Here is a 26,900-nt window from a genome sequence, read left to right as displayed (position 1 = left end):
GTAAGTTTTACGTCTAGTGTGTATTATCAGGTAATTCCAATCAATAAATGCCATAATCAGGCCATTTGATGATCGTCAGTCAACCTTCCCATCTTAACCTTATAAGTCATGGCGGCTAAAAACTCCGAACATTGTGATATTCTCAACCAGTTTTATTACTTACGAGAGCTGAAAATGTATTGAAATGTTGTGATATAAATTGATTTGTGTGTGGTACACATTTATCAACCATCAGTGATCAATATTTTCCTTATTTTTTGTGTAATATTCCTTAATTAATTATTTATTTGCGTGATAGGCCGAATGAAAGGACTAGACCCACATTACATACCGTAACCCTAACTCTGTAGTCTGGACAGCGTTTTAGTAGTAATGATCTTCCGGATTGCTTGTGTGTGCATAGTTTAGGTGCAAATCAGTTCAGATTTGTTGAAAATCGTAAAATAAGACAATTACCGATGGAAACTGGTCAGATGTTCAATGAAAACTGCTTTAATTTGCGTTGTTAAAATCGCTATTCTCATGTAAACAAACGGTTTGGTTGTCGTTTCCTCACGAACTCGCGTGGCGCACTCTACGTTGGTGGTGCATCAAAAAGGCCTATTAAGAAAAAGTGCAGAGAGTAAATTTAATCATTATGTTCTACTATCATAATCATTATGTTCTACTATCAAAAATACCCCGCTCATGTAATTATGATTTGCACATTAAATAATTAATAAATTTAATTAAGAGAAACAGTAAAAGAAACGCCTTTAAATATAATACGTTGCTCGAAGGGTCATTGCTACGTTAGTAGAAAACTCAAGGGCCACTCAATAGGCATATAACATAAAAAAATCTATTAGGATTTTTAGTTGTTTACATAGATTTCAACGGTTCGACCACCGCAGCAGCAACCAGGTATAAAAAATGCTCAATTTGCAAAATAAAATCATTATAAGATTTGAAAAATCATCATCACTTTCATAGTTCTTCTATTCTCCACGGTAGCTAACTAGGATTTGCCAATATTTGTATTCCCGTTGTTTCGTCACAAACACTAGCAATGACAGGGTTCTGACACCGCTTCGGTCACATGAGATTTCGTCACTTGATATAAAATTAAGAAAAACATGCGGTGGAAGAACAGTTGCAAAATAATGTGACTTATTCGTGCGACAGTTTGAGATTTTCTCAAGATAAGCTCAACTAATTTTACGTCACAATGTAAAAAACTGTGCACTATCCTATAGATAGGATCACATGTGTGCGTTAAGTCAATCTGAGAAATGTAAATAATTCACGAGTAAGCCGAATAACCATTATCTGCCTCTGCCGACGTATGTGATTGCCTTCTCGCTTTTATGAAATGGTACACTTTTTTGCGAGAGTCAGTTAATCCTAGTCCCGAGCTGATAATAAAGTTGTACACAAAAATCAACGGAACAAAAGGGGCTGTTCATAAACTACATTCACCGAATTTGAAATTTCAAACCCCCTCCTTGTGTCTACGTTTCGAAATTTGTATTGACCTATTAACTTGACGACTCCCCCCTCTAAAGTGTATATATATATATATGTAGTTTATGAACAGCCCCTAAGCAGATTCAATCAAAATAAGAAGAATTCACAGTCATGCAACTACCAGTACACAATGGTCCGCAAAGCCAAATTTAAGGCGACAAAAATGAAGAAAATTTGTATCTTTAGCAAAGTTGCTTCAGATGAATTGTTCTACAATTTTGTAGAACATTGTGCTGGTCTATCTCAAATAACTAAAAAGTTGATATGTTGAGCTCAACCACTCTAATTTAACTAACACGAAGATTCCATTTATCCAAGACTTACGGTTTGGCGCAAACATTTTTGCCTTCCTAAATACGGCTTTGGTACCATTGTGCAGTGGCGGAGTGTAGGTGCAGATGGCAATGAAACTGCGATGTAAATATTGCAATTCATTTTTGCAACATATTTTCACTGACTACGTACCTATATAAAAACATCACGTCAACGGATTATGTGACGTACCTCAATGTGCTAGCTTATATTCATTTATTGCGCTTGAATAATAATATTTGAAAAACTGTGTTTCAAAGCAAATTACAAAGAAATCAGTGAGTCATGAATATTGCGTGAAATAGTATAAATGGCATTGGATCTATCGAGTAAGATTCGCAAAATGTAGGTACTCTTCTCCAACACACATTTGAAAGTCAAACGGACCATTAGTAGAAGCTAACAATGAATGAAGCTCGCTTCTATTTATATAGCAAGTGCTTTTTCCTCACGCTGATTTTTCGTGAAATTCACGATTCGAATTTACTCTGCGCAGGAACAACGATTATATAGACAGGGTTACAGTGGGCTTGGTTTTTTTAGCCGCAAGATAACTCAATACATCGACGACGGTTGTGGCGGAAAAAGATAAACTTGAACACGGTGTTGGTCAGTGGAAAGGTGGGATTTATTTTATTTTTAATCCTAGACAGCTGTGTTATGATGGATCTTTCAGTAGCAGCACATTCGATCGGAAAACGTCAATCTGTTGCAGATTATATAGGCCATGGGCGTTTTAAAATATACATAATGCTTATTTTGTGTGCATTTCTAGTTTGATTCATAACTCAACAAATATGAGCTTGAGCAAAAATAGTAAAAATTGCGAGGAGACGACTATATCTAAGACAGAGGATTTTGTTTTACTGTCGTAAAATAGAAAATTGTTGCGGAATAGGATATTTCGTAGATTGATATCCCAACTAACAATTTTCACAATGTAAACGCTTTACTCATTTCATTTATACAGCCTCAAGCTGTATTCAAACGTTATACGATATGAGGAAACCTTTACTCAACCTCTATACAAGCAAATCTGGCGAACTTAGTCAGCTACTTATGGCTGTTGGAACGGTCGGGAGGAGCTCTTATTGCATATCCATTAACGCTTCTATACAGCTGTTATCCTGCTGTTTAGTTGTGTGTGAACTTGAAAGGCGCTTATTCAACCTTTTCCCGGTTATCCAATAATCAGCTTTCTCTTGAAGCCGGGTTAAATACTGTTTACGCTTTTTTATGAAGGAATTTATTGAGTTTATTTTGCTGTGGATCAAATTAATCGAAATTAGTTACAAATCATCACCAAATTATTTACCCTGCACCGGAACCTGGAATCGAACTCGAGACGACCTCATTGGCAAACCTTGACACTACCAACTGTGCTACGCCAACACTTTGAACTTGTGTAAACAAATCAACATTCCCTTCTACAACAAAATCGCTGAGTAGAGGTTTTATAATAGTACACATGAATCACTTTCCTCGACTAGTTATAAAATAACAGAGTAAAAGCTGTAAAACTGCACAGGTCTAAAAATAAACCTAGTTGACTGTGAAAATGCTTCCGAAATTGCTCTAACACAGTTTATAAGCTGAGTACAGGTTGTTTAGTTGTTGAAAAAGCACTTTTGATGTTTATGTTATTCAGCAAGAGTGGTTGGTTGTTTAGAAGCCATCAAATGAGTAATATATTCACTTTGTTAGCTTTGTTTTGCAGCTACAAGTGTTTTGATTAGTGTTGATTAGTGTGTGTATAGAAGTGACATTAGCATTTATTGGCTGATGTTATTCAGTGCGACTGACAAATTGAATAATGGTTGTGAGAAAGTTGAGTAAACGCTCTCCAAAACTATTTTGCTAGCTTTTGCTTGTAGCTGTATCTGCAGCTTCTTTTCAGCTACTTTACAGCACAACGCTGGAAAAGTTGGCTTACAAAGCTGAAAATGTTAGTTGGGATGCTATTGTGTGATTGTTCAAGTGTTGCTTGGGATTGAGGAGGACTGAGATTTAGATATGATGCCCTCTCAAAAAATTGATAAGGGTTTCGCATTCCAATATTTAGTGTACAAGGTTATCCATGGCGATATTTCTCAGTAGAACGGACAGCTACTAGTCAACAAAGCTGGACTAAAACCAGTTTGCGAAAATCTCGGCGTAACTCATACGATTTATAATAATATAAATTATACAAACAAATCGAATAGCATATCTAAATCAATCGATTGTATCATTAAATGACCGGAATGTTTATTAACTACGTACCACGAGTTCAAATATCATCCCCGGACAAGTCAAGAATGACCCAAAAGTGTTAAAGTAAATGTGACTTTGCCAGTTTTTGGTCCTAAAGGGTGATACGGTCAAAATTTGGTCAATATCAACTTGACGAATTTCTTTCAATTTTGCATTTAAAAAACCTGAACACCCCTCATTTTGAAGGTGTGTGTGTGTGTAGAATGTTGCTCCTATTTTGATTTTGGAATTCACTCTTCAGTTGTCAAAATGCCGTCCAAGCAAGAAGAGCAGCGTATCAAAATTTTGCTCGCGCATCGCGAAAATCCGAGCTACTCGCACGCAAAGTTGGCAAAATCGCTAAAAGTCGCCAAATCAACCGTTACAAATGTAATTAAAGTGTTTGGGGAACGTTTGTCGACAGCCAGGAAGTCTGGATCGGGGGGAAATCGAAAACCGGAAGCCGCTGAGACGACAAAGAGAGTTGCCGGTAGTTTCAAGCGAAACCCTAACCTCTCTCTCCGAGATGCCGCAAATAAGCTGGGTGTATCGTCTACAACCGTGCATCGAGCCAAAAAACGAGCCGGACTATCGACTTACAAGAAGGTAGTGACTCCAAATCGCGATGATAAACAAAATACGACGGCCAAAGCGCGATCCCGGAGGCTGTACACGACGATGCTGACGAAGTTTGACTGCGTGGTAATGGACGACGAAACCTACGTCAAAGCCGACTACAAGCAGCTTCCGGGACAGGAGTTTTATACGGCAAAAGGAAGGGGAAAGGTAGCAGATGTTTTCAAGCACATGAAACTGTCAAAGTTCGCAAAGAAATATCTGGTTTGGCAAGCCATCTGTACCTGTGGCTTGAAAAGCAGCATTTTCATAGCTTCCGGGACTGTCAACCAAGAAATTTACGTGAAAGAGTGTTTGAATAAACGTCTGCTGCCTTTCCTGAAGAAACACGGTTGTTCCGTACTGTTTTGGCCGGATTTGGCATCTTGCCATTACGGTAAAAAGGCCATGGAGTGGTACGCCGCCAACAACGTGCAGGTGGTTCCCAAGGACAAGAACCCTCCCAACACGCCAGAGCTCCGCCCAATTGAGAAATACTGGGCTATTGTCAAGCGGAACCTAAAGAAGACCAAAAAAACTGCTAAGGGCGAGCAGCAGTTCAAGGCAAACTGGCTTTCTGCGGCGAAGAAGGTGGACAAGGTGGCTGTACAAAATCTGATGGCAGGGGTCAAGCGTAAGGCCCGGCAATTCGGATTTGGAAAAGCGGAAGCCTAACTGAATATTTTTCCTGAATTTTATACTAATTGAACTTGAAAAAGAAATTTAATTTGATTTTTTAAATAAACGATTTCACCGATTTACACGCGTTTGTGGACCTTTATGCTTTTTTGAGCAGTCTGCCTTATAGCGAATTTGTTTATTATTCAGTTCCAACCTGGATCGGGTATCAAGATCGGCTCTGCTTGTTTTCTAACAAACGTCAGTTTGATCGTTTGTTTTTTAAAGCTACCTCAGGTTCAGGTTCGCACTGACAAAAAGTTCGGTTTCACACTGCGTTGGAACTGGTTCCAACCCCGATAATAAACAAATTCGCTATTAATTAATCATATTGTCGAGCAGTTTTGGGACGACCTTCTACCAGCGATTTTACGGAAATGAAACAATCAATTTCAGATTTTTCAAGCATTTTACAAATAAGACTCTATTTTCTCGAGGTTGTAGAAGAAAAAATATTAGAATATTGTTCGAGTGGTAGGAAACGTCATTTTAAACTGCTCGAATGATGTGATCCATTAAGATTTCAATAATGCAAGCCTTCATTCCTCAATGTTGAAACAACAGATCGCGATCACTACTACTATAGTAGCCCAAAATATGCCACAAGGGTTAATTTATACAAATGAGTCAAGTTTAAATAGCGATGAACTTTGCCAGGCCACATATTAGAATGATCGTGAACTTAAAAGCTGCGTATAAACCGAGTAACATATCTTCATTTAGCTCTCACACACTTTCTCAGGTCTGCCAATTCGTCTGAAGGATGATTGTCGGTTAAAACATGGAAAGCGAAAGACACGACTAACATTGTAGCACATGAATTGTTAATTGATAATTAAAGCATGGTTGCAATTAGTTGAAACATCATCATCACACTGGACATCTCTGGTGTCGTTCCTATGAAATGTGTCATTTAGAAACTCACCCTCGCTACCATTAGGTTTATCGGCAGCAGCGGCCAAACAACGGGGGCAGGACGCAGTCTTATCAACGCTATGATCCGGGGTACCATCTTTGAAAACTGTCCGGTTATTGCTCGCTTTTTGGTGTACTTCTAGTATTATAACGATTACAAACTTGTTATTCAATTCTCTCGGAACACATATATATGTGATTATCCAACAAATTAGGGTGTGGCTTATTTTTTAGTGAAACATAGGAAATTATCACATAAGCTTCAAATAAGTTGCTGTTCGACATATCAGAGGAATTTCTGCTCATACCGAACAAAGACTAGTACTTCAAAAAATAAGTTTAATAAGTCCTACCCTAATGTGACTGCACAAACAATGGAATGAAATGTTATGAAGCGTAATGCTAAAAGCAAAATCGTTAAATTATTGCTCAAAACGCAGATCAGCCGTATACACTTAGAAACGATTACCGACTTCGGTCATTTTTACAGAACTTTCAACAGCTGAACTGTTCGGTAAAAATGAGGCATTTTAATTCATTAGTTAGAAGGCTTCAATCACTACAATGGCAAGACTCGATTATTTAAGTAAGGCTGACAGTGTCTTGAAATTATAATTTAGTGATACAGCTTTTGAAATGAGGGTCAAAGTTTTACCAAATGTTCAATTGTTGAAAGTTCGTTAAAAAATTACCGAAGTCGGTAATAATTTGTAAGTGTATTAAGTCGCATCACAATCCAATAAAACAATCTAACATTTCAAAATATGTCTAGTAACAGGTATTACGTACAGACCGTCCGCAAATGGATAAATCCGGACTTATTCGCTATTATGGCGTACATGCTTTTGTACGCAGACAAACAGATCAATCGCCGATTGATCAAAATGGTAGGGGAATCATTCATCTACCTGATTGTGTTGTTAGTTTCCGAGATTCGGCTTTTATTCGCAAGAAACGTATGGCAATTGACATGTTTGTTTACAAAAGCATGTACGCCCTAATTACGAATCCGACCGGAAATGTAATATTAGGGTGCTTCATGTTGGAAAGAATGTTTGCAGCCACCCTTACCCTTTGGGGGTAAGAATCGTAATGATATCCAACTTTTTTTTTCAAAGCGAACGCATTGGATCAGTTCCAGGTTACATAGGATAAAAAAAATATAAAAATTGGGACCACCTTCTCCGATTTGCAAGAAATTTTACATCATTGTATGTTATGGTCAATCATTCATATTTTTGCAAAAAAATTACTATTTTGGATCTTGTAATTTGTTTCAAAATGACGTCTTTGACATTTTACAATAAATTGGACTTCTGATCGAAATGACATCTGATACAAAGTTTTTAAGAAAAGTAAAGTCTTTCTGAGAAAAATAGACACGGTACATTTGTTTAGTAATTTGAGTAAAGCTAAAGCTGTATCACTAAATTCTGAAAAAGGGTTAAAAACTGAAAAATCTTAGAAAGTATATCTTCAATATTTATAATTTATTTTTAAAGTCAAGCTCTGTCCACAGCAAACTAGTGGAGTTTTACAAAAATTTACAAAAATCGTAGAACGTCAACTTTTGGTAATATGCTTCTTGTAAACAAGCTTTATTAAGTAATTTTTGCACAGATATTGGTGTAGAACGTCTCTAATATTGTTTATTGTGTATAAATTACATAAAAAACAAGACATGAACCAGCCTCTGGCTGGAAGTCTCGCTAATAAAGATAACCTAACCTACATAAAAAACGTACCAGCACATTTGACCAAAAGTGCTTGTTCTACGATTTTTGTCAACTTTTAAGGGTCCATGCTTTTAAATACTCCAAAAGTTTTCATTTTTCATGAGCTTTATTTGAAAGTAAATATAAAAATTGAAGATACACTTTTTGTAAGACCTCCATACACAACAATAGGCTGTTTCCCTATAAAAATACCATTTGTGCTTTTCCCAGAAAGAATTTATTTTTCTCTACAACTTTGTATCAGACGTCAGTTCGAGAAATGACGTTTCCGTACTACAATCTATTGAAAAATAACAAAGGGCTGATTACTTTACCCCCGCTTAAATTTTAAGCCGGTTTAGAAATCGGCCATAAAAAATGTAGATTTTTATGTTTTATTTTGTATTTAATAGGGTGGCATAGCACCGAATTACGGACATTTCATTGTTTACAAAAATACATATTTCGTCTACTTTGCATCATAATACATATGTGTGATGATTCTGAGTGTTTGGATTTAGAGCCTCCTAGAATTATTCGATTAACAACTAATCGATTATTTTTTGATCGCTGTGCTATCATTTTTCCACCAAAGAGAGTGCAGCATATGTTTGAAACGATATGTGATGATCCTCTGGAGAAGTTTATGCATATATCAGCATGATATAACCGATTACAAATATATTACTTTTCTCGGTTCGTTAATCGATTAATCGATTATTCGAATAAAAATAGGCAATCACTAGATGAATGTAAAACGTCATTTCAAATTTAAGGCCGTACATAAATAATGATACAATTTGAAAGGGACCGGGGCTAATCACAAATTACGTCCCCATGGTAACTGAAATAAACACGAGTGCGGACCGGTTGGTAGTATTTTTCGCTATGTGTCATAGATAATTTTATGTAGATATTAGTGGTTGTATAAAGAATAACGTATGCTATCAGTTCAGTTATCAAGTTAACATCAACTATTTTGAATCAGATCGTGTTGAGTTTTTTTTTCCTCTGTTCGGGACCTAACACTACTGCGACCAGTAAATTGATCTATTGTAGTATATCCCGTGTCCTTAGTTTAGTGCATGTCGTATTACTCCGTCACTATTGAAAAATGATGAAGTATTCGATGTTTTTACAGTTGCCACTCTTGCATTTATCGCAAGGATGCGACTCTAATTGAAAGGTCCCGCTATTTATACCCTTCGGAGAGTTGAAACACCCTCCAAAGGCGCGCCCCTTTGTCAGTCAAAATTGGATTCCTTAGCAACAAAATTAAGGAATGACACCGATAATGACCATGCATCAGAACCCTAGTCTTAACCATTTCAAACTAGGGAACAACGAATAGAAGATTAGGAATCACATAGATGAAGACAACTAACTCATTTTTTTCCTTGTTTCAAGATCATCCTCGGTAGACAAGGCCGAGTCTTGTCACTATCAATAAGGCATAAAAAGTAACAAGGACTAAGATGTGTTCCTTGGATTACTGAAAAATGTCAGGACTAGGAATCGGTGGTAGATCTTACATCCCGTAACGTACCACGAAAAGGTGATGTACCCACGTTACGGGGACTGTTGTTGGGTTTATCGATACGTTGTTTGTTTCTTCACCCCCTTCCCTTATTACCTATTTCAATTTTCGAACCCTAAATTTCAGTTTCATCCTTAACTCAAATATTCGCCCGGATTATTTTAAAACAATTTAACTGGTTAAGACTAGAATTTCTTACACGGTTGACTACAACAACTCAGCGAGAGAATTCAATTGCCTCAGTGCATTTTCTTTCCATACGAAATTTACTCATATTTGGAGAAAAAAAAACTGCACTTACTTATAGCTAATGAGTAACTGCAGTTTTTTTTTCCAAAAATGCAGTTTTTTTCCAAATATGGAAAGAAAATGCTCTGAGTCAATTGAATTCAGTCGCTGAGTTGTTGTAGTTGACCGTGACGAAGAAGTGGGAGCTATCCGTTAGTGATATATTGCGGAAAATCTTAGTTATGTCGATTTCATTGTTACCTGGACTACGGCCGGTGTAGTGAAAAGCCGTACGCCAAAATTGTAGATCATTGCTCGATTTTGACAGTTCACACAGGTTTTTGCATACTAGCATAGAACAGAAGAGGAACTTCGGATCAGAAAGTGGCCCCACTTTTCATTGGAGAACACAAGCGCACCTAGCGATAGAAGATATCTGCTGCCTGCAGTTAAGATAGGAAGCATGATATGATAATGTGAGTGCGCATAGAAAGCCCGCGTGGAACGCTACCACAACGCATCGCTGGTTGAGCAGAAAAACGTACCACTTTTTGATTCACCGATTTGTTTGCACTTCCCCTTCTGTTCTGTGCTTTTAGTTTAGAGCATACTGTCCGTTATAACCCCCATAGTTAAAGAATATAGGATCTAGGCGTTGTAAAAAAAAATATTAACTTTTTTTAATGCCACTGAAGAACAAAATGATTACACCTTATTTCTAATTTTCAGAGCAATGTACGTGAATATTTCGTTAATTTAAGAGAAAACGGTATAAATATACCCACTAAGGGGCGATATATACTTGTTTACTATATCGGTTTCTTTAATTCTGGAAAAGTTGCCAGTCTTCTGGATGAACTGGAATTTCCAATTTATAATGCACTAATTTTAATAAATATGCTTTCATTCTTTCCTTTTGATTACATACAATACACATCAAATATAAGCGGTATAATTAGCTAGAAAACAGTAAAATTCTAAGACACAAATCTGTGTCGCCTTTTATTGTGGGTGAAAAAGTCAACAGAAAACAGTTTTAAAATGTGGCGACATTTTTGGCCCACTACATTTGTAGGGTACCATAAAGTGCCATAATTCTCCTCACCTATACTTAAGGCCTAATCCTGCGCAGTTTATTTTCCCATTCTCTGCTTGTCCCTCAACCAGTTCAGTCAGGTTTTTGCTCGCTCTGTCGAGTTGTTCAATTGATAGTTTGTTCCAAACGTTTATTCGCGTCGTCAGTAGTGTAGGTTATAGTCTGGCAGATAGAATCTCGGGAACCAATTGAGCTGTGATGGGAAGACAGGATCCGTGAGAAAGCAGAGAAGAACAGTGGTGAGGGTAGCACGAGTGTACCTATTTCAAATAGGTACGCTACTCTTCCTGCCGATGTTGGGAATACCACCTCCGTCACGGTGAAGCTATTCAAGAAGAGGAAGAAAAACCAGGACCAGTCCGATGGTGCGAGTGGACGTGACGATGTCACCGCGACGAACGTCAGCGATATCGGTGATATGGGCGACGGCATCGGCAACGAAAATTCTGCCGACCCGAGTGCGGCAAAAGTGCAGCTACCTCCATTGGTAGTGAAAAATGCCCATCTTAAGGAGCTCATCGCGGATCTAGCGACGCTGGGCGTTAAAGCCGAATACAAGTTGGACAGAGTCGATACCAAGGTAGTGCTCCGTACCAACGCGGAGTATGACTTGGTCGTCGTCTACCTGAGGACTTCCAAGGTGGAATTCTTCACCCACGACATTCCCGGTGAGAAACCGTTCAAGGTCGTCATCAGGGGCTATCAAACTTCGAACCGAAGTTTATCGAAGTTGAAATCAAAGCTGGCCCCAAGTGCCGTCTATTGGATGACATGAAGAGACGAGAATATGAAGGCGTATCCGGATTACCTTTTCTTGGTACACTTTCAAAAGGAAACGGTGACTCCGAACGCTCTGAAAGCCATCCGCTCCATCAATTCCATCGTCCGCTGGGAGCCATACGGTGGCGGCCATCGTGATGTGACTCAGTGCCAACGGTGTCTGAACTTCGGACACGGCACCCGCATTAAGCCACGCTGCGGCAAATGCGCTCAAGACCATGCCACCTCCGAATGTGCTGCGGATGAAGCTGTGGCGCCAAAATGCGCCAACTGTGGTGGTGCTCACCAAGGATCCGACAAACAGTGCCCTAAACGCGAGGATTTCAAGCGCATCCAAGCGTCCACCAACAATCAACCAGGACGAAGGAAGGATAAGGCCCCGGCTTTCAGGGCGGAGGACTTTCCGCCTCTTCACGGGTGCGATCCACCCCCCTCCCTCAAAAAACGTCTGGATCTTCTGCTGGACAAAGCTCTCGATCCCCCCTGGAGACAACCAACAGCTCAAACAAACAATCCCGATCTGTTCTCAGCGGATCATCAACATGACCGGTGCTCTACGTAAGTGCCGCGATAAGCCCAAACAGATCCAAATGCTCGGTAAGTTCATCATCCAGTATGGTGTCTAAACCACTAACAATCGCTACCTGGAACGCTTCCTCTGTGAGAGTTTAACAGATTGAGCTTACCGACTTCCTCCGCAAGTATAGCATCGACGTGGGTCTTCTAACCTAGACCCATCTAAAGTCCGGTGACAGCTTCTGGTTGTCTAAACACATCATTATCCGGCTTGATCGCACCAGCTCCAGCGGGAGTGGTGTAGCGGTCATCGTCAGAAAGGGAATGAAGTTCTGCACTCTGACAGATTTACACGAAGAGGCAGGCATTCCCAAAAATGTTAAATTTCCATATGTAGGGGATCGAGGGGCATTGTGCGCAGGTGAAACATAATAAGGCATCCTATGCGTTAGTCTTGAATTTCTAATTGTTCAAACAAATGAATTGGTAGTATCTTCAATATAATGTATATTCAATAAGACTTATAAATTGACAGAGGAATCAAGGTTATGCTAAGTATTAAATAAATAAATAAATATCCATATGATATTGAACCTGCTACCCACTAATTCGATTTAAACAATTAGAAATTTAAGGCTAAAGTACAAGATGTTCATTATGCCCCACATGTTCACTACATATTCCATTCCTACCCCTACTGTTACATACATATCTACACTGAGGCAAATAAACGTAAGAATTTCTAAAGGCTCGACTTATGAACAACACATATTAATTTCATAAGCGAGACTTGAAAGAGTTTCGTCTAACATGAGGTAGCTCTTACACGCCTATAACAATTGCATTATACCAAGCGTTGAAAGACGAGTGGTCAGCACAGAGGTCCCGTAATCTCAACTCCTATGGTTCAGTTCCAGTCAGCTCAGTTTTATTATTTTTAAGTCAAACCTAATTTTTCATAAGGCAAATCAATGAAATGTATATTGATTTCTTGTGATTAAAATTCATACGTAGTTCATACGGAATTCTTACGTTCTTTAGCTTCAGTGTACAGTAGTCAAGCACTGGTATCAACTTACAAAAAACAGTCTTAAAAATAACCATCAGGTCAAATTAAACAAATTCGGCATATTGAACAATTTTGATTTTATGAGGGTTCTGGAGACCATGATTTAGATTTATAGCATGATTTAAAACCTCGATAAAACTTGCAATGATACTTGTGATGTGTATGAGTGTTTTCATAACACTAAAAACTTTGCGTTTAGGTTCAAGTGTTCCTCGAAGCACTTCCAAAGTTATTAATTAAGAGCGTTCAATGCCAACCTATGAATACATAAATTTGTATATTATATAGCACAAGGACATCTCCTGGGAAGTCGATAAAATTTCCAGCCCGAAAGATTTTCTATGAACCAGATCGAGAATTGGTTGGATAATAGCGTGCCTAAACTGACTATAGTCAGTCTATAGGTAAATGTACATTTTTACTGCAGAGATATCACCAGTAAATTGTATGGGGGCACGACATTTTTCCCGAAATTTTTCCACATAACATTTTCACGACATTTACCACCTCTGCTGAGCCCACCAATTGTCCATGAGCTTCATAAATATAGGATTGTCTAAGTTTAAGTCAAAACTATTATTAATTTACGACTCGTGTCGTTTTTGTTGCCATTGAGGCTTCCTTGATGGACTCAATTGCAATAAACCACACCGGAGCAGCACGCTACATGTCGACAAAACAATACCATGTGCGTGCCAATAAGCAATTAACTTTTGTCGTCAATACCTACTCAGAGTTTTAATTTGCTTTATTCCTTGCAAGCTGGGGGAAAACAGATACGACAGTTCGGATGTTTATTCAAACTTCAACTTCTGTAAACAGTATCGATTTTGCTTCGGAGACGTTTTTTAACCTTGCTTCGTCTAGAATTAGGCATATGTCTTATCGACATTCTCAGGGTCAATGCTCATCAAGTTGCAATTCTAGCATTCCTGCATGCAAAATCGACGTTTCCCATTTGTTGTGAGTAATGACTAATTGGATTAGAAATATGGACAATGTAGACAAAAATAAATAAATAAATAAAAGCTTAAACATGCATGTTTTCATGGTAGGTGAGTAAATGATGTTAGTATGATGTGAATATTACGGAAAAGAATAATTAAATTAAACAAGAAAATTGATCTCACCTTCATCCGCTGTCAGGTCTGAAAACTTGATTCCACCACTGCAAATGGAAATGACAGTCGGAACCTTATCATTCAATTTATGTGCAAGATTCATTTGAAATACGATTATTTAAACAAATGTGAACATTGGAGCCTTAAATATGCAGAATTGATAAACAATAATCGAAACTGAACGACAAAATCTAACTAGGAGGGATTAAAATAGAGATCACTAAACTATTTACATTTTGCATTGAAGATGAAAAAGATACATGCCTTTATACGCACAAAGATAACAAATCTAACTGTATACTATGCATCCGCACTGCCGTAGTATTCGTAAGTGATGCCTTTGAAATCTTATGTTTATGCTCCACTTATGAATATTAGGGTAGCAAGGTGATCTCTACTTATTAATCCCTGTGATAGTATACACTGCAATAAGCTAACGGGTGACAACTAAAGTTTTCAATTATTCTCACTTCGGAAAGTGGTCTATGATCAAAAAGCCAGTGAAGCTAGAAACCTTCAATACTATTCAAATTGATGGTTCACATTTTTTTAATGTTTTACTTATTTTAGTTACTAGAATTCTAAATTACATTCAGACTAACCGGAAAACAAGTTACTTAACTACAAGCTGAAACTATGTTCATACAGTTATCACAAATAATTGAATGTTTTAGTTGCCACCTATTATCTTTCTAGTCACATTATCGCTACTTCATACAAATTTTCTCGAAATTCCAGTCTAGAAAACCAAGTCGATTCTTTTTCAAAAACGTTATGAAGCAGAGATATTGGACAGCATTTAATCATCACAAATAACTAGAAAAATGAAACTTTGCGATATATTCATTCTGATTTACAATTCTACTACTAATCATGTTCACAGGTATTATGAAATCGTACCTGAGGAGAACAGTGGCCGTTTCAGGCACTCGAAACACCTGTAAAAATTAACAAATCGAACAAAATATTCTATAGAACTCTCTATTGTTGCTTTCGTATCTACTCTACTTTCGAAACGGTGAATTATAAGAGATGTTGTATGTTGTAGGTATATCGTAGATTTTGCGATGTTTGATGCTGTGTTCGATTGTGTTTGCCTGGAAACAAACGTCATAGTTATTAACCAACTACGTTCAGACTATAGCTGATATCTTGACATCAAATTGCATATATATGATTTTCTGTGAAATTTTTTCGTATAAGCTTAGCAAACGAATGGCTGAAAGTCTCTTTAATAGTAACCTGAATAGTCTGAACGTACTATTACGTTGCATACATTTGAAATATAGCAATTTCAGAACTCTCAAACAGTTCACCCCAATGGGTCTGGGTTCAATGCCAGCCGAGGGCGGTGGGATTTTTCTGAGGCATAAAAATTTCTGGTCACGTCTTTCTTCGGAAGGGAAGTAAGGCCGTTGGTCCCGGCCCATGTGTGTGTGTTGAATATGTGCTACGCAGGTGTGTGGAAGGTGGGGGCACATTGCGCATCTCGAAACATTTTGTACGAACACTTGTATGAAAAAGTTTTTCGTTTCGAGATGCGCAATGCCGCCCCTGCCTTCCTTGCACATTCGATTGCCGTCATTGGATGGCAATCGATGTCCGTCGGTGATTGGCACTAGATTGCGGAACAGAGACCGACGTTAAATAAAGGAAAGCAAAAGAAGAAGAAGAACTACAAGTCAAGAACAAATTTTCATTACGTCGAAAGTAACAAAGGTAAACAAAGTCGAGCTATCAGTGTCAATCGATGCTCCTGCTATTACACTATATACTGTCCGAATATAGGATCACATCCTATTTTAAAATTTATTTACCACTAAAATTGCTTTTTGACGTAATCACCTCCGATCAAAATATTTTTCGATGAAGTTAAGTCACCCGATTTCTATGGAGATGCTGTTTGTCTTAAGTAAAAGCGCAGGGAAACCCGTTGAAAGTGTACGTTCGTCGTTTCGCTTTCTCATTATTAAAGTGAATAAATCGAACTGTTTGTTACTAAGATGATTTCGGTGGTCCTTAAATGATGAATGGGCTGCACGTAAGGAGACGTGATTGATAATTCTCCCGAATATTCTGGTAAATACACTTTGACTTAGGTAACATTAGGGGGCCACCAAACGACGTATAATAGCTTTTGACTCAAAAACCAGTATTTTTCAGTATTAAAGCTAGCGATCTGCTTTGTATGATTAAAACCCTGCTTAATATGTTAAACATTGCTATTGCTATCACTATGGGATTATATGTGTTTAATTCGAAATAGGAATAACTTTTCAGTCATCAATACAAATCTTTATTTTTCTCGGATCGGTGCGAATGTTACTTTCCATATAATGAAAATTTGCTCTTGAAGTATTGCATTCATTACTGACAATATTTTAGTAATTTTAGATGAAAAACTTTTCTTCGCATTGTTTAGTAAATTGTGGTATTTATAAGTTATACCAAGCACTTGTTTGACTATTTTCAGGTTCTATAATTCTAGAGTAACATTTGAAATGGGCCTATGTCCAAAACGTAAACAAACCAGAAAATGAATTTTAAATGTTGACCGCCATTATTCAATTCATATTTAAGAAGATTGAAGTATTTTAGGCATTTATATTGTTCGCAATAACAATAGTAACTGTATCTCAGTATACAACATCCAAAATATGCGAAAAGCTTTCAAAATTATATGAAAATCGATAACAATATAATTTCATAAATTAATAAGCCTTTTTTGTGATCTTTCAATGGATAGGCCCTTTTTGTTAAGCCGTTGTGCTTGTCATCATAAATGGTAGGCCCTTTGCTAAGCCTTTTCGCAACGTCAAATAAATTCAAAACAAATCATCGGCCCTGCCTCAAGCAGTAGGGCCTAGCTTTGGTTTGAAATTTTTCAATCATCGGCCCTTCTACGTCACTAGGCTTATCAATGAAATGAAATAAATGAATGGTTGGCCGCTTTAGCGTGCGGGCCTATTAATGAATCGAAAAATTTCGTTGATCGGCCGTTTCGAAAATCGAGTTATTTTTAATGATTTTTCTCGATTATGCGGAATTTTCCTACACGATTAGTAGCTATCAAGCAGTGCTAAGGAATGGTATCAAAACCCGATTTGTTTACGTTTTGGACATAGGCCCATTTCAAATGTTACTCGAGAATTGTTTTTGTCTACCAGAAGCTCCTTTATCGACATGAAATTTTTCACTTCTGAATGAATCTGGTTGCCGTTTACTCTGACGAAAAATAAATCACAAACAGTGCTGCTTGTTCGCAACATTTTCCCTTGGCGGGACTCTTATTATAACATCGACTCTGCTTTTTCTAGCTCTGTATTGATATGTGAGATGAATCAAGAGCACAATACACACTCACAGTAATCACAAAAACTGTTTTATGACTATAAAGTACGCATTTTTGAAAGAAAACGGGACTACCCATAAAATGACTAAAATTTTACACATTTATGTGTAATTGCTAGTACAAAAATGAATAAAATTTATGCATTTATGAGTAAGAGATACTCATAAAAGGTATTAAAAATACACATATTTTAGGTGTAGTCCCGTTTTAGCCGAATATGCATACTTTATAGTCAAAATTTAATCCTTTATAGTCATTTTTGCGTATTTAGCAGTTTCCGTACACAGCGAAAAAATACTACCCAAAATTAAAGTTCTTTTTAGTCAACATTGAGTTCAGCCTCTCACTTGCAATCTTTATGGTTTTCAAAACAGGAACGAGTGATTCGACCCAACGATATAGTTCAACCCAATAAGTTACTTTTGAGTAAATTGCATATTCTCAAATTTACGTGAATTAAACTTAATTTTGGGTAGAATATACTTAAGAGTAGGTTATTTTGTTTGCTGGTGTTAAATGGAAACTACTAATTATGCGATTTACTCAAATTTGGGTTATTGGGCTGAACCCCGGAATTGAGGGAAAGTACTTAATTTTGGGTAGTTTTTCATCTGTGAATGATGTATAGACGAGTGCACGGATGGATTTTAGTTCACTCATTCGACAAAAAATGACACAACAGCGGGGCCCTGTTTACTAAAAATGAACACATGAATAATACTCACGTAACATTTGAAACCGGCCTATCAACTTTCGTACACAAAACTTGTTAAGCCTTTTTCGCGCGAACCGAATACGCCCACGCAAACTAACAACACCATCGGGTAGGGTAAATTATCCCCTTCCCGATAGTGCTCTTGGTTTGCGTGAGCGTACTTCAGTTCTGGTGAAAAGGACCTAGCCAGTTGTTTACAAAAGTTGATAGGCCCTTTTCAAATGTTACGCAAGCATTATTCATGTGTTTATTTTTAGTAAACAGGATCCCGCTGCTGTGTCAATTTTTGTTCAGTAGATGAACAAAAGTTCACCCGTGCACTCGTCTATTGACCAATGCACGGAATGAACTCACGAAAAAATTTGACTTTTGAGCGGTGCCGTGTTTACTAAAAATGAACACATGATGTAATGCTCGCGTAACTTTAGAATACCCACGCAAACCAAACCACTATCGGAAAGGGAACAGATCAACACGGATTCATAACTGGGCGTTCCACAACTACGAACCTGCTGTGCCTAACGTCTTACATCACAGACAGTTTGATTGCTCGGACCCAAACGGACGTTATCTACACAGATCTTACGGCAGCCTTCGATAAGCTGAACCACGAAATTGCGATCGCTAAGCTTGATAGACTAGGGATCGGTGGAAATCTTTTGAGATGGTTTCGTTCATACCTCACGGAGCGCCAATTGACAGTAACTTTGGGTACTTGTCGCTCAGCAAGCTTCTGCGCAAAGTCCGGTATACCTCAGGGCAGCCATCTGGGACCATTGGTATTTCTCCTCTACTTCGACGACGTTCACCATGTTATCACAGAGCCACGATTATCGTTTGCAGACGATCTGAAAGTTTTTCTGCGCATCAGCTCACTCGCCGACTGCCGTTCTCTCCAAAATCAGATTGACATCTTTGCTGACTGGTGTAGTCTAAACCGACTGGTGGTCAACCCAGCTAAGTGTACAGTTATTACTTTCTCACGCAAGAAACAACCGATTATTTTCAACTACAAACTACTAGGCACGACTATCGAACGGGTGCACTGCGTGAAAGACTTAGGCGTTTTTCTAGACTCAAAGCTGACATACTCACACCATATATCGTATGTCGTCGACAAAGCGTCCAGAACGCTTGGCTTTGTCTTCAAGATTACTAAGAACTTCACGGACATTTACTGCTTGAAATCGCTCTATTGCTCTCTCGTACGATCTACGTTGGAATACTGCTCTGCTGTCTGGAGCCCGAACTACAATAATGGGGCCGAGCGAATTGAATCTGTTCAACGACGTTTTCTTCGCTTCGCGCTCCGTAAGCTGCCTTGGAGATACCCACTTCGTCTTCCAAGCTACGAGAATCGCTGCCAATTGATCAATATCGAGCCCTTACGTATCCGAAGAGATGTTTTCAGAGCCTTAACCGTCGCCGATACTCTGCAAGGAAGAATTGACTGCGAAGCAATTCTGCAACAAGTGAACATTAATGTTCAACCTCGATCACTACGCAACAGTCTTATGCTGAGACTTCCACTTCTTCGAACTAATTATAGCATAGGGAGCGCTATTTACGGCTTGCAGCTAGTGTTCAACCGAGTAGCGTCGATGTTCGATTTCCACTTGACACGGAATATGCTTCGCCGAAGATTCTCTGCCTTTTTTGCTGACCGAAGGCGCTTGATACCCAACAGCTAAGTGTAAAATTTAAGACTTATAAATTTTTAGTAACTTGACAATGCTTTCCAAGTTATTTTCGTTTGTAACTGTAGTAACTGTAGTATATGTATGTCGTCTGTATAATCTGTATTTTTTACAACACATCATTGGGACTATTTCTAGTCTGTTGATGCAACCATAACAAATAAACAAATAAACAAATTCACCCTACCCGATGGTGTTGTTGGTTTGCATGGGCGTACTTTGGTTCGCGCGAAAAATGTCTAACAAGTTTTGTGTACATAAGTTGATAGGCCATTTTTAAATATTACGCGAGTATTATTCATGTGTTCATTTTTAGTAAACACGGCACCGCTCAAACGTCAAATTTGTTCATGCAGTTTATTCCGTGCATTGGTCAATACCGCAAATATGGACCAACAAAAAAAAAACATTAAATTTTTCGTAAAAAGTATTTTTTTTTTTCATTTGATATTTGGATCTTTGAAATTAGCCCAGTGGTTTAAAAGTTATTTTTTAAGTCATTTTTGAAAAAAAATGATTTTTTTTACCATTCTAACATGGAAATGGTCACCCTATTGACAAAAAAATACGACTCTAATATTTTGCGATGAGGGACATAACTATCAATTTTTACGAAATACTGAGAACCACTATATCGTTTTGCTATGGAATGGCTGTATATACAGCTGTATACACAACTGTAACTTAAAAAGTTTAGCTAGCTTGTACGGAAGAGCTATCAGCTTAGGTACCATCCCATCTGAATGTTTATAGACGTATTCTATGGCACGACTGTTAACTCAGAAACGTTTGCCAAAATACAAACGAACACAGCTTTTCACCGGAGAGATGTTCGGCAAAATGTTTGCGACTGCCGCAAACGAGTAAATCTCATGAAACTTGTTGTGATGATATACGAACACAAAAATAGAACAATTTACAATACGGACAACAGACTGAGCGAACATCTCATTTTGCTAAAGGAAAAATACCGCGCATCTCTTCTACATCCCGCTAGTACTAGGAACGATAAATACTTGAAATAACGGCAGTAGAGAAGATATTGGCACAACTCAGAGTTATTCTCATCATGATGTCAGCGTAAACTTACCTTCCACCCAAGGTTCTCGAAGAAGGTGCACAACCGCGCCTGACCGGTCGTTTTACCGCCGCAAGGCCCTGGAAGAAGATTGGCGAAAATAAAGAATGATTAATCCCCATTACTAAAGCAACAAATATTTCAAAATCACTAGATCCTGAGTAAGGTTGAACAAGATTCTTTTTTTATTATATATGTATTGTCTTTTACATAACGTTCCTGCAGACAACACAGGAATATGTTCAAGGGTAAAGCACAAATGCACAATAATTATCTATACATACATAGGTAATCTTTGTAGAACTTCGCAAGTCAATAAATGTAATACTGGGCAATGCAATTTTACAAACACACATGTTGCACATGGCCACTTGGTAATGAGCAGATGTTCATTCCTGCTATGCCTTTACCCGGGACAAACCAACGGTGTTCAGTAATGTAAAGCATCAGTCACATGAGAACTTTTCCATTTTCCATAAATAAAGCAATACCTACTCGTTGTGAGTCAGTTTACCTCACCACATTGAAAAGATTAAGATAAATATTGCGCACTTTACAACGCAAAATACACTGCTTACCTCCAGTCAGGACCAATTTATAAACCTTTTTCCCCTCTGCGGATCCTTCCATGGTGGTTTTCATTATCTTTAGGGGAGAACCGAAAGTGATAACGCGATTAACAATCGTATGTTTACGATATTCACAGATTTTTCACCAAAATAAAAACTCAGTCGTACACGTTGTGATGAAGCCTACGAAGTGGTCTACTCGCTGTTGGTTGCTGATTTTAACGATGGATGGTTTTCCTGATGCTGTTTGATTACCGGAGATTCGTTTTCACGGTTCTCAGAAGCGATGTTTGATGTTACTACTTCCTAGCTTGCTTAACCAAACTTAACACAATTCGAACACTACTTTACACTGTTGAGGATTGATTTAATTATCAAATAACTTGGTATATATACATTTTTGCAGATTTATTTTTAGGTATTTTTTTCATGAGAAAAACGTGTCCAATCCATGCGACTTTTCACTGCCAAATGAGACCGAGTTGTCAAACACCGAACCGAACTGGCGGCAGCATCGATTTTTTATTATTTTCATTTGATGAGTCAACGTTGGCACTCTTGCACAGTAGATGCTTCGAGTGCATGTCCGCTCATTTCATTTAAAAACAGTAAATTTTTGAAAAGTTATTTATTTGGGTTTTTATTTTTGAATCTACGATATTTAATATGGGTTTTTGTACAAAACTCAGATTTATTAAATAAACTTACTTTTTCTTATTTGGCTGGGACTTTTCGGCGACTTTCAACTTAGACTGTGTTCCATTTGGTGAATTTTAACTTAAATTTTACATATCGAAAATAAATTAAAATGTTCGAAAATCCTTCTGTTGTTGATCGGCCAATTTTCGTGCAGGTGTTTGTCAATGTTGTTTGGTGGAATATCATGTTCCATCTGTCAAATGTCACCAAATGGATCAAAGCCATAGTGTTCGTTAAGCAATTCCACAGTTGTTAATTGACAAATCCAAGTTTCAATCGACCACCGTGACGCTGCAATCGTAGGGGTGATAAGTCCGAAATAATGTGTCAAACTAAATACATTTTTGAAATTTCATCCAAAAAACTATTATTTTCTATTTATTCTAGCGAGTTTCTGTGGAAGTTAAAACATGATCCGAGCAAAAAAGTAGTACTCGTAATAATGGTACATAATGCTAAATTTTATCGTGCTTTGTTTCGAAAATATCTTCCAAATAAACAAACATCATCCAAATCACCCGATTCGCCAACCGACTAAATCTATTGCCACTTGTAATTAATTTTAGTTGGTGTATTAATCAGCAGATTAAATCGTTTTTCGTTTGATGATACACCGAGCAATCGGCCTATTTAATAGTTTTTCGTCGATGGATTTAGTCGGCCGACTTCGTCTTCTGTTTAATCGGCAGATGATTTCAAACCTTAACATGTTTTCTGTAATTTATAAGTCTTATAGTAGCTTTTTATTTAGGGACAATGTATTACAAAATAGTTTTATGCATTTTGTACAAGATTAATCCATTCTAAATAGAAATTTGCATGAAATTACATTGAAATTAATCAATTTTGAAAAAAATCTATGAAATTATCAAGGGCTGTCACAAACTTATCACCGTCGGTTAGTGCTTATTCCTGCCACCTGGCGCGCAGGAGTTTAAGTTGGATTTCTCAATTGAGAGCTTTCGAAGCCTCTGTTAATAAGTTTACTGGCAAAATATAATTTATTTCTCAAGAACATATAAAAAAAAACAAAATCAAAGATACATGAAATTTCAATGATCCCATCGAGCAAATGCCTCGAAACGAAAAATATGTTCATAAGCCTTTTAAATATTTGATCCCCAATGCGCTTTTATCGAAATAATGGAGTGGAGTAAAAAAAAAATTTCTTTTAAGCTCTAGATAAAAAAAACAACTACACGTTTTGAAATTTAAATTTGTGTATGTTGAAATTCATGAAATTACTACCGAATAAATAGTAAAAAATTTTGTCAACAGCATTAAAACCCGAACAACCAATGAGCCGAAGAGCTACGTTTCATGGATTCTTTGAACGAATTTTAGAGGAATTCCCGCTTCCAGTAAGCTACTTTTCGATTTTCGAACGATACTGGGACTGTAATGCTGCAGAGCTTCCCAGCATATTTCACTTAGTTTCGGAATAGTCATCCAAGTTTTATACACAACATTGGTTCGGACGTTATTGTTGAAGCTAAATTTTATGCCACCAAAGATGTACATGCACCCAGCAATGCTAGCGGCTGCGTCGTGAAAGAATAGTGGATAAGGTAACCCCGACTTTTGCATCAGGCGCCACTCAAATGTGGAGAGATTCAATTTCCAAATGTCCTTATAATATGATCGACCATCATATCCGCCAGCAACCACAACCTCCATTCCGTTATCAGTCTGATACTGAACACAAGAGTGACACTTTCTAGCCGCCGGGACACCCGGGCGAGGGAGATTGGTGTCGGGCTTAGTTTCTGTGTATGTCCACACGTTTCTTTTCAAATGATACGTCGGAATGGACGATAAGCTGAAAGCCGACTCGCTTGTTCCTCCACCAATAATGTAAATCCTTTCCCCGTCGAAGGCAAGCTCGTGCCGATACCTTCCAGGGGGATCATCACCAATATCCTGTCGACAAGCATAGGCACATTCCCATGTTTTAGATGCAACATTCAACCTGAAATAAACTCACATTTATGTCTACCTATCACATCAACACAACTCACTACATTACCTATAAACATCACAGGTGTAGTTAAAGCCCTCGGTTCCTCCAATGGTGTAGAGAAAACCGTCATGATAAAGAATTGTCTGACCATACTGTGCAGGTGGGAGATCACCCTTGACGGCTATCTCAGTCATTTCCTTCGGTTTCCTTGCGGGCTGACAGACATACAATCGATTCGAACAATTTACACCGAACGGAAAACCTGTACCTCCGAAGAGCTAATTAAAAACAAATATTTCAGTAAATCATTGTTGCAAATCAGATGCTTCATTTCATTTACTATCAATGTATCTCCGTGCAAAATCATCGCGTTAGATGCTAGCTCCTGCGGTAGGTCATTGCTGGGATCCATGATTAATGTCCATTCATTTTTTAATAAATCATACTTCCACAACTCTTGAAACAACGAAGAAGCATCATCGTCATCGTTAACCACTGCCATATTCGGATTGAATCCCCCAAAGCAATAGAGCGCTGAATCGCTACAAACGATCCTGTGACCGCTTCTGGCGTACGGCTTGGACTTTTCGTGTCCAGTGTTTGTGTTGCTTCTATGTTTGATCTGCTTCACTTCAAAAGGCCGAAATCTATATCCATCGTGAGCTTCAGCAGTAGAATTGTTTTCCCCACTCATGTCCTCGGCACTTACATCAACGACCTCGCGAAGGTGTCGAAGTCTGGGCACGTTGAAAAACTTGTTCAAGACGTCCAATATACGAGCAAAAACTTTGTATACCAATAAAATGAAAATTCTCATTACTTCCGCGTCAACAGTACGCTATGATAACATTTCCTGACAATTTAACTTTGCTTACTATTTATAGGGCGAGTATTATAAAGTAACGCGAAAAATTGAATTGAAATCCCAAAAATATATGTATTTTCCAAAACGACTGAAAAGATCCAAGAAGAGTGAAAATATACTGACACGGACGATTGACGTTTTTAACTGAGATTATTTTGACCGTTTGACGTTTTGTTCACAGTAAAAATGTCCTAATCCGGAAATTATCTTATTCCAGTACAGCCCTGAATTTTTATGGCATGAAAAGAGTCTGTGTTCGATTTAGGCTCTGAACCATTTTGGTGGATTATTTTAACTTTTAGTTAAAATTTGACAAATTGAAAGTTACACAGCAAAAAAGTTGTTGAATATTACATCGAAACTGCTGCAACCAGGTCAATCCATCGATTGTGTAATATCACATTGTACGATGTACATCGATTTTACGAACAAAATTACATCCATTGATGTAATATTGCATCTGCTTTTTGCTATTAGATCCGAGGGGGACGACTCTATCTACGATGCAGGAAAGATTGTGTTTTGCTGTGGCTAGCTGAGAGCACGCTGAGTAGATAGAAAGAAGATTGACGACGATTCTGAAGATTTCCTGCAAAAAGATGATGCGCGATGCAAGTAGATGCGAGAAATGAAAGAAGATTTTTCGAAGATTGATTCCCTAGTGTGAGATTTGTTGAGCATCTAGACTTGAGATTTAGATGTGTCGCCCCCCTCGATTAGATCATTATTTCATTCATCAGCTTGAATTACGTTGATCGTTATTACATTTTTTTGCTGTGTATCGATGAACCCTGCTATCCGAGCTTTGTTATTTCTGACAGACAAGAAGTTAAATTTTGACAACCATGGGTTGAAAACCGGTCGATCGACAGCACGGAGATATTCGAACATAGAAAATTACTTTTGAAATGTCACCATTTGGTGAATAATTCAGGCATAACATTTGATAACGGCACAAAAGCATTTGTAAACAAACTTTCTAAGGCCCTTTACACGCGAACCAAAATACGCCCACGCAAACCAACAACATCATCGAATAGGGGCAACTATCACCTTTTCGAAAGTGGTATTGGTTTGCGTGGGCGTGCTTTGGTTCGCGTGTAAAGGGCCTTAGAAAGTTTGTTTACAAATGCTTTTGTGCCGTTATCAAATGTTATGCCTGAATTTTCCCTTAAATTTGACAGATGGAAAATTTTCAAATAAACCTGCTATTTGAGCAGACTTATTTTTGATAGATCAGGACTCAATTTTGACAAACACCTTTTCGAATATCGGACGATCAGCAAGAGAGGGATTTTCGAATTTTTCTATAATTTATTTCGAAGTGTCAAATTTAAGTGAATATTCACCAAATGGAACACAGCCCTGGAGGGCTTTAGTTTTAACGTACAAACTATTTCAAAATTACCCAAATTTCGGTAGAATCCACCCAGATCGGTCAAAACTAAACCTACCCAAAAATGGGTAAACTATGTTGGGAGTGACAAATTGACAAATGAACAAAGTTGATCGGATTCTTGTTGATGTTGTCCATTTGCAAATATATTATATTAACAATATGATCCACTCTTTCGCTTTGCTGCCCGCATAAACGCGAACCATATCTTGACCTTACCGAAAATGGTTAAAAATTGTTTATAATCCT

The 26,900-nt window shown here is 37.9% G+C and overlaps 2 protein-coding genes across 5 annotated transcripts in view; both read right to left on the bottom strand.

Moving 5' to 3' along the window:
- The window catches only part of LOC135700989 (TRPL translocation defect protein 14-like), a 34,964-nt gene extending 12,747 nt beyond the window's left edge, over positions 1–22,217 (bottom strand). Inside the window, exons 1-6 of one of the 4 annotated variants that reach the window (XM_065221683.1) lie at positions 21,878–22,217; positions 21,741–21,807; positions 21,175–21,242; positions 15,221–15,258; positions 14,330–14,367; positions 6,269–6,397 (exon numbers count right to left, since the gene is read on the bottom strand). In XM_065221683.1, coding sequence (XP_065077755.1) covers positions 6,269–6,397; positions 14,330–14,367; positions 15,221–15,258; positions 21,175–21,242; positions 21,741–21,804 — 337 coding nt within the window. In that variant the 5' untranslated portion in view covers positions 21,805–21,807; positions 21,878–22,217. The remainder of the gene's footprint in view (positions 1–6,268; positions 6,398–14,329; positions 14,368–15,220; positions 15,259–21,174; positions 21,243–21,740; positions 21,808–21,877) is intronic. The other 3 variants (XM_065221685.1, XM_065221684.1, XM_065221686.1) reach the window with 3 other exon arrangements.
- A 1,489-nt stretch (positions 22,218–23,706) lies between these two features.
- On the bottom strand, positions 23,707–25,312 carry LOC135700950 (kelch domain-containing protein 10 homolog). The gene is made up of 3 exons (XM_065221618.1): positions 24,731–25,312; positions 24,457–24,668; positions 23,707–24,399 (listed from the first exon to the last, which is right to left on the bottom strand). The coding sequence occupies exons 1-3, from the start codon at positions 25,205–25,207 to the stop codon at positions 23,742–23,744; spliced, it is 1,347 nt and encodes a 448-aa protein (XP_065077690.1). The 5' UTR covers positions 25,208–25,312; the 3' UTR covers positions 23,707–23,741.
- Positions 25,313–26,900: the final 1,588 nt, after the last annotated feature.

Source organism: Ochlerotatus camptorhynchus, unplaced genomic scaffold (assembly GCF_037179485.1).
Source record: "Ochlerotatus camptorhynchus isolate MF236.1 unplaced genomic scaffold, CSIRO-AGI_Acam_v1.1 ptg000146l, whole genome shotgun sequence".
Taxonomy (NCBI): Eukaryota; Metazoa; Arthropoda; class Insecta; order Diptera; family Culicidae; genus Ochlerotatus; species Ochlerotatus camptorhynchus.
The sequence above is the reverse complement of the archived record's forward strand: the minus strand, read 5'-3'. Positions and strand labels throughout refer to the sequence as shown.

Coding starts and splice junctions, on each gene's coding strand:
- LOC135700950 (XM_065221618.1), bottom strand. CDS start 25,207: ATGAGAATTTTCATTTTATTGGTATACAAAGTTTTTGCTCGTATATTG. Junction 24,669..24,730: donor TGCACGGAGATACATTGATA/GTAAATGAAATG, acceptor GTTTTTAATTAG/CTCTTCGGAGGTACAGGTTT. Junction 24,400..24,456: donor TACACCTGTGATGTTTATAG/GTAATGTAGTGA, acceptor AGTTTATTTCAG/GTTGAATGTTGCATCTAAAA.